Here is an 8435-nt window from a genome sequence, read left to right on the forward strand (position 1 = left end):
TGAAATTATAAAGTAGAATTCAAATTAAATTATGCGACAACATATGTATTATTATATACGGATTAGCACATAAAATAAAAATACATGTAATATTTAAAAATAATACTTAGTTAAGAGATTGTGGGCCAAACTAGTACTGACAAATAATACTTTCAAGTAAAAAAAGTCTACATTAAAATAAAAAAAAGTTTATAGAATGTCTCAACTTTAAGGGCCTCCTCTCTATAATTGAATCGGTGGTTAGCACAAAACAATGCAAAAAAAGTATGCCACGTGTCAAAAGACAAAGAGCCGTAACAACTCAAGAGTGCACTCAAAAGTATAACCATAGCGGACTCCAAACGCAAATATATTATTTACATAACACAAAACTGACAACAACTTATAATTCCTTTCGATTCCGTCCCATAAATGTATTGTGTACCTGCGACCCTCTCTCTCTCTCTCTCCCCCCTTCGCTGTCCTCTTCATTTTCTCTCTCTCTCACACACACAGTACATTGACACTAGAATTGACTCTCTTACTGATGAATCAGGTTAGTGTATTAATTTTCCTCTGTCATTTTTATGTTTTTTTTAATTTTTACTATGATTATGCCTATGTACAGTACATTCTGAAATTCGTTTTGAGTTTGGAAGACATTAATGGAGAAGATTGAAGGAATTGTGGAATTTGTGTTTGTTGAGAAAAATGTAGCTGTGAATGTAGTTTTATTTTGTATTGCAATTTTGTGGACTCAAAAAGGCTCATGCATGTTAAAATTTCTGCTCAATTTTGGTTATTTTGGTACTCCTTTTTTCTAAATTTAGAGTAAAAAGAGATGAAGGATAAAAACCATATCTTTATTACTTAGTAGACATTTCCCATAATTTTGAAAAAAGCATTTGTGAAGCATGTGTTTCAAGAATTGAATTAACCACTTCCGGAACCATTTACTGATGCATGTAGAGTTATTTTAGCCCCTTCCCTTATGCAGTGGCGTAGTCTGGAATTTATACGAGGGGATTCAAAAGTAGCAATTTTGATCCCCCATTGCCACTTAACCAGAATTTTTTCTTATGTCGAGCAGATTCATTACCTTATACAAACTAAAATTTCGTTTGCGCTATCTGCAAAGTATATTTTTTATATTCAATTTGAATCCCCTTTCTTTAACCTAGCTCCGCTACTGACCCCATGATCAAGCAGTGTGATTGATGCTCAATGACGCTGCATAAAATAACATAGAGAAGGACCTATGAAAAGTAAATTATAGAGTATAAAATAGCACAGAGAAGATACTTCTTGAAGTGCATTCCTTTCTTGGCATTATGGAGAGCTTGTATCTATAAGGAAGTATTGGGCTCCCAGGTACAAGATTGTTTAGTTGTGTGTTGAAAGCGTTTCCTTTTTGGGGCAACTTGTGTTATTTTCCTTTCCAAGACAATCCCTTTAACTTTCCTTCTTGTGAATGACAAATAGTTAAGGTTGAAAGCTTTCTTCCAGAGCATTTCCCTTTCTGGGGACGCGCTGCTCAATTTGCGTTTCCCTATTGTCCCTTCCAACACATACCGTATAACTTCCTATTGCCGAAGCAAGTAAGGTTGAAAGACTTCTTTCAAGTAGTGGTTACTAAAAGCCATTGCTTCGTGGTATAAAGCGACGAAGTGATGCGACGCGAGGGGTCATTGCTTCATGGGAAAACCATGGGCTTTAGATAAATGTGCGCTTCAAAGTGGACGTAGAAGTGATCCCAATGAGAAACATGAAATGCGTAAAATTGTAAAACTTATACTAAAATATTATTGGATTTACACTTTTTTAGTTGAACTGGATTTAAAGACAACTGTTGTTAAAAGGTAAAACAGAAGGATACACTAATTTATTCAAAAAGAAAAAAATAGCTTGCTAATTACCATTAAAATTTGCTGGCTTCCCATTTTGAAAATGACATAACAGAGTTCGTGATTGGTAGGGTTATTAGTGAATCAGGGTTATGTCCATTTTTAAGTTTCTTAAGACAGGTAAGGGAACATTGTGTTCTTAAAATATTCCAGAATAACCCCACTTCTTAAATACTGCCAACGAATGTCTAACTTGCCTACACAGTCAGTGGCGGAGCCACCTTACAGGAAGGGGTGTCAAATGACACCCCTTTGCGGAAAAAATACACTGTGTACGTAGGTAAAAAAATAAATTTATATGTATGTATGCTTTGTATTGACTCCCCTTAATTTTCTGGTATATTTACTTTTATATATTTTGACACCCCTTAATAAAACTTCTGGCTCCGCCACTGTACACAGTGTCCCGGACAAATATTTTTACTTTGTGGTGACTGTGTTTGTTGTGATAAATAATGAACAAGAGAAGAGACTGAAATAAATTTAGACTACTATCTTAGGCCTAAATACTTTTATAGGCACATATTGGACATTTATCTGATTTGGGACATAAGTACTTAATGTCCCACATTGAGGGAATGTGTGGTTTGTTTAATTGGAAATTATTATTGAACATTGAGGTTGTCATTTCCTTACATGGTCTTGGACCCCCCCGAGCTAGCTTTTCTGGTTTAGTTAGGCACAACTTTTGTTGAGGGAATGTATTGTTGTCTATGGTTTTGTACATGAGCTAGCTTGTGGAGTTGATTAGGCCTAAGGTTATTTTGTTTTTTATACATTTCATCTACTACATCTATGCATATGTAACAAGTCTGAGTAACTGTCTAACATTTGTGCATCTGTGCCTGCAGAATATAGCATATCGGAGTGGTTTTGCTTCTCTAGGGGTCTGGTTTGATGAATCAGGTACTAGCTAACTGTGATGTATTTTCGACAATATACTGATTTGCATCTGATGCTTTGTGCTGGTGCAAAATGTTAATTGGTTCGTTGTTTGAGTCTCAACTCTCAAACTGCTCGTTACTTCATATGAACTAGTTTATTCCTTGTTAATTTGCTTTGTTTTTTCTTTTGTCTTACTTGATGTGATTTAGATTATTATTCCTGTTTATGATTGATGTGGATATGCTTTATACACTTTTCTTGTTGTCTTACATTACTACTTTATTCTGATCTAAGGAAGTCATTGTCGTGTTCTTGTTAATTCCAGATGAATATGAAATCTTGATACATTGATTGTTCTGTTTTGGGATTTAATGGCTGCCGGAGTTATTCTATTTTGACGGTAACTTAGATTGACCAAGGAGGTAAGTTTGACACCCAAGCCTGCATTGGTGCTATAATAGGTTGTTCAGGACTTCAGGTGCCACAATGTGTGTGTTCCAAGCTAATATAAGCAGAGAGTAATTATTCAGTTGTAATGGTCTATAGCGAGTAATTATTCAGTTGTAATGGTCTATAGCTGATCCCAGTATATCAAATACTTAATAAACAAAGAGACTGAATAGCATGCCTAGTCAAGTATTTTCTATTAAGCTTTTAAATGTCTGATGATAGTATTAGCTATTTTCTGATTTTAGGTCGGCTAATTTGTTACTTTACTGTAAGCTTAATTTTATGTAAGTGTGAAATCTGTTTTATTTATCCTTTGCTGCAAGTCGCTAGAGATAAACTTCATTCTTCAAGACATGGACAAATTGTGACTCTTGAAACAAAAAGAACAACTTGAGTTCAACTTGAATTAATCCTGCAGCATGATTCCAATTTTCTTCCACCATAAAAAAGGAAAAAAGTCTAATCTTTATGCAGTGTGACTGTCATTTACTGAGACCAGCATATCTTTTAAAGAGTATTGCTCATGACATGTCTTACTTGATAATATTCTTTTTATGTTTTTACGGTAATTTAATGACTGATTCTTAGTTCATAGAAGATGAACTTCCTATCATGCTTTGCAAGATGATAAAATTTACGCTGTATGTTGCTTTTTAGAAACCCGTGATGTTCATGCTTCTGTCTCTGGTGTCTTGTGTTTTGATGAGAAGAGGGTATTAAAGGGCATGGAAAGGAAAGGTGTCTTATACAATATAGGTACGTCGTCTTATTATTTCTTTAGTTCTTGGAAAGATAGTTGCTTTGGCATTTAGTATTTTATAGTGTATAATGTAGCCCTTTGTCTCTAAGTGTTATATGTGTTCCTTATCTATAATCATGCTACAGTTGTTTCTAATAGTTCACTTTTGTGGATTCAGATTCCAGTATTGCAGCTAAACGGGAAGAAGAAATTAACCAAGAAGTATGTGACCATCCCTTTGGGTAAATTGCTTTTATAGATCATGGAATGTGTCTAATCTGGTTAAAAACGTTTTATGCATTTAGAAGTTCGCCCTCTCTGTTAACTCTTTTTAGCTCATGTATTCTTTTTCTTTTCCTAGTTTTGTTTGGCCCAATCAGGAATTTGATACTTTGGTCACAACTTTATGTCATTGTTGTCCCCCCAGTTTTTACATGCCAGAAGAAAAAGCTGTTTTCCCCTATTTTTCTTTTGGAAGAGCCTATATCTTTTTGCCACTGGCCCTCAGGGATTTCTCGGTTATCACCAAAAAGAACTGTATCTTTTTGTACCTCTGTTATATCTCATCAAGTTTGTCCCTCTGTTTCTTCCTTTTATGTATATGAAAAGGTTCGAAAATTACATTTTAGTTGATCAAAAATGTATATTAAGAAGTTTGTCTCATTGTCTTGTTTAGCAGTTTGCCTTCCCTCTCTTCTAGGTATAGGTTCCCTGAAGATATTACTGATGGATTTCTAAAATTGTATGGAAGTGTAGGGGATATCATCTTCCGTTGCACCTTATAGTGTTTATTTTATCGAAGCGTAGATAAGCCAAAAGTGCTTATAGATTAAACAGAGCTTCAGAATTATGTTGCAGTTAGACATCAAGGATTTTTTCTTTAAATTGCTTTGACATTTTGATGTACATCAAATTTGCTTTACCACCCCTAGGTTGATTTCTTTTTTGTCTCTGGAATCCATAAGTTGTTTCCTACTAAGTTTTTTCGTTGTGGGATTCCCTTTCCTGTGCATGTTGGCTGTTCTGGTGGTTTTCTGTTGTTTTTTTTTTGGGGGGGGGGGGGGTTGGCGGGCACAGTTAGAGGGAGGTACTTGAGATACCAATATATGCATTTTTTCCTTATCCATTACTTTACCCTTCTAGGAAACAGCAAAATTGTTCTTTCAATCATTATTATCTTGAGATCTTTGTCTTTGCTGAATTACTTGGTAACTGTGACAGGTGCTTGATCTAAAGCGAAGTCACTTTGAAGCTGGAAAAATTCAAGCACAAAATGACCTCTCCGCACCATGTGAAGATTATCTTTTAGGTAAACTTCTTTGCGTAAGTAATGATGTTTTCATTATGACAAAATATTGTATATCAAGAAGAACTACATGTGTTTTCTGGTCTTCTTGGAAACAGATATTGAATTTGCTGAAAGCATCACAAATCTGGATTATGGTTCAAGTAGAGGGTTGCTGGACCCTATTTTAGAAAGCCAGATTCCACTATCTAGTTGCGATGGAACTGACACCTGTGGAATGCCATACTCTTCAGGATTAGTTGTGCAAGAATCTCAAAGCCAGAATGCTATGTTTGGCCTTACCAATTCGGAGTTGCATGACCTCTCTCGTGACAAATGTGAAAGTCAGATACTGGTTGAATACAATGCTGTCAAATTCCCTACTGCATTCACTCCAGGAGATATCAGCAATGTGGATGATGTGGCAGGCTTCTTTGCTGAAGCTGCATATTCTGAGAAGATGAATGAAAGCGTGATTGACCACTCTGCTCTAACATCTAAAGGATTTTCTTTTATGTCTAATGCTATGCAAAATGAGGGGCAAATTGTGAACTGTGAAATCTTTGATATGCATGAATCTTCAGCAATAAGCCCTCCAGTCACTTCTCAAACAATGAACATTGACGCACCCCTCACTAAAAAGCGTCTGCGCAAGCCTACACGAAGATATATTGATGAATCCTCAGATCTTAATGCTAGACGTTCTAGGAAAAGAGAAGAAGTTTCTACATGTGCATCGGCATCAAAGGATAAGTTTCCCAGAGTCAGATGTCAGAAGAAATCTCGTGCAGAATCTACGGAAATGGAATTGTTTCCCGAGGAGTCTTCTTGTAAAGCTATTCAAGTGCCTTTTGCTTCTCTAGTGAATGAAGAATGTGATAAGAGGCATGCATCCAATGCGATACAGGTACACCCTAGAAAATGTTAACGAAATGTTCAATTTCATTTTTGTAATCCTTTCTGGTCTGCTCGGTGTTCATGTGTTAGCACATTAAAGGTGCTATTAGGCTAGTAGTATTATTTGGGGCGTTGCAAGTGAGTTCACAAATAACAAAGAAGCACCTCTTTGCTTGCAATCTGTTCAAAACCCAAAAGAAACGAGTCAGTGTAACACCGTGCTTGCTTGAACTTTTTAGGTGGTGGGTGGTAGGTTCAGGTACTTTCTGAAATCAAAGGGTGATCTTATATACCATTGTCTTATTGAGCATATCGTGATATCCTCCATACTTTTCTGGATCTTTGGTATCTTTTTGGTACTAACATCTTCTAGAGTCTTCAGATATCATTTTCCTTGACAGTAAAAGTTGATCTCTTTGAAGGTTATGAAAGCTCACAAGGAGGCTACAGTTGTGAATCCTAAAGATGATGCTACTGTACCGAAGAAGTTTGATCAAGATGGTGTACGGAGAAAACATCACAGGCTCTGGACTGTTTCAGAGGTCAGAAAGTTGATTGATGGTGTTGCCCAATATGGAGTTGGAAGATGGAGTCATATAAAGAAGCTTTATTTCTCATCATCTGCTCATAGAACACCTGTGGATCTCAAGGTAAGCACAATGGTTACTCTCAGGCGTTTTTCGACCAGACGAGTAAAAAAAAAAAAGGTCGTAGCATCATCTAGTGTTTGAATGTTAATATATCTAAAGTTGGCACTCTGTGGCTTCAACTTCTCGCAGGATAAATGGAGAAATCTTCTTAAAGCATGCTATCTTCAGAAACAAAGCAAAATAACGGTTAGTTTTCATATTCTAAATTTGATTAATGCTTGCTATGAATCATGAGTCACTAATTAACTTAATGCAACAGTTTTTGCCTGTTTTACTTTTTTTTGTCTGTATAGTCATCATGATTATCTGTTTTGAAGATTTTATTTGTGCTTGTGCACTGGAGTCATAGTATACTAAATTATGTTGGTGAAATCAGATTGTTGTATAGTGGAGTGTGATTGAGTGTACATGAGTAGTACTCGCCCCCGGACTTTGGTCTAGTGGTAAGAGCGTAGTACATGGTGTGGGTTAGGCTCCCATCATGGGTCCGAACGCCGTCGCGGACAAAAGCCTGGTATTTAAGTGGATAAGGGTAGATGGGTGGGCCCATTATCGAGTTTCGAACCTTTTGCCATTGGCCTTGGGCATTTCTTGGTTATAAAAAAAGGAGAATGAGTCGTACTCATCAAGTTAGGAGAAAGATCAACTGTCAAGAATCTATGCCTATATGCTGAGTTTGGTATACTTTTTACTTGAGACACTTCATTTGATGATTAATTAGACACGGTATGTTTGACGTTGTATAGACTTTCCCCTTGCTTCGGAGCACTTATCTCATGATTGTGTTTGGATTGTCAATTGATGCAGGAAAAGGGTAAACATAACTTGTCTTGGCGACCTTTGCCAAAGTCTGTCCTGCATCGAGTCAATGAACTGGCAAACATGCATCCATATCCAAGAAACGGGAGGTGCAAGAGTTCTGTTTCTCCATGTTCTTCATCCTCTCCCCTGCATACTAACAGGAGTAACATCCAGTGACGATGCCCAACTGTTCATCCAAAGATTCGTTGATTTTTCTTTTACCAACTTATTCAGCTGCACTTCTCCTATCCAAAGTTACAGGAATAACATCCAGTAGCCACCCGAAATGTCCATGCAAACATTGGTTGAGCTCTCTTATACCAACTTACTGCATAGTTCGTGTATAGAGCAGCTTCGTTTCAAGTAAAAAGGTTTTATGTACAATCCTCTTTACCTCTAGAAATGCATTTGTCGCATCTGTAAACCTTTTTGAATTCTCAATTGATACATGGACTTCATGTTTCATTTCAGCATATTGTGCATAAGGTAGTACATCGATTAGTTTGTGCTGCTGTGCTGTGTTCTCATTTACTTCTTCAAATTGTGCAAGAATTGGAACATAAGGATAATTGATTTGGGTCAGATTCTTTGCCATGTGCTTCACAGCAAAGTAGTAACTTGGAAATGGCAAATAACTAGTCTTGTTTTTCTTATTCAAGACTCCTGGCTAGCCAAAGCTAAATCTCCTTTTCTTTTGGGGTTGATCCTTTTAGTGCAAAGAAAAGGAATAAATTACTATAATTGGTACAGGAATGTAATTCTCCTTTCCAACCTTCATTTATGTTCCTTAAAACAAACATTAATTTATATTGACTTTACTAATTTTAGCTTGTTATTCTCGTAGT

General features: G+C 36.4%; 1 protein-coding gene across 4 annotated transcripts; it reads left to right on the plus strand.

The window, feature by feature from the left end:
• Window positions 1-349: 349 nt before the first annotated feature.
• On the plus strand, window positions 350-8101 carry LOC107776885 (uncharacterized). Of its 4 annotated transcripts, none has more exons than XM_075230494.1 (10): window positions 358-535; window positions 2735-2789; window positions 3094-3190; window positions 3876-3974; window positions 4136-4179; window positions 5179-5266; window positions 5497-6149; window positions 6562-6789; window positions 6919-6975; window positions 7597-8101. In XM_075230494.1, the coding sequence occupies exons 4-10, from the start codon at window positions 3944-3946 to the stop codon at window positions 7765-7767; spliced, it is 1272 nt and encodes a 423-aa protein (XP_075086595.1). In that variant the 5' UTR covers window positions 358-535; window positions 2735-2789; window positions 3094-3190; window positions 3876-3943; the 3' UTR covers window positions 7768-8101. The 4 variants fall into 4 exon arrangements, with proteins under 4 accessions (XP_016452320.1, XP_016452322.1, XP_075086595.1 ...); XM_016596835.2 differs by having other exon boundaries at window positions 408-535; window positions 5362-6149; XM_016596834.2 differs by lacking the exon at window positions 3094-3190 and having other exon boundaries at window positions 350-535; window positions 5362-6149.
• Window positions 8102-8435: the final 334 nt, after the last annotated feature.

This window comes from Nicotiana tabacum, chromosome 2 (genome assembly GCF_000715075.1).
Source record: "Nicotiana tabacum cultivar K326 chromosome 2, ASM71507v2, whole genome shotgun sequence".
NCBI lineage: Eukaryota > Viridiplantae > Streptophyta > Magnoliopsida > Solanales > Solanaceae > Nicotiana > Nicotiana tabacum.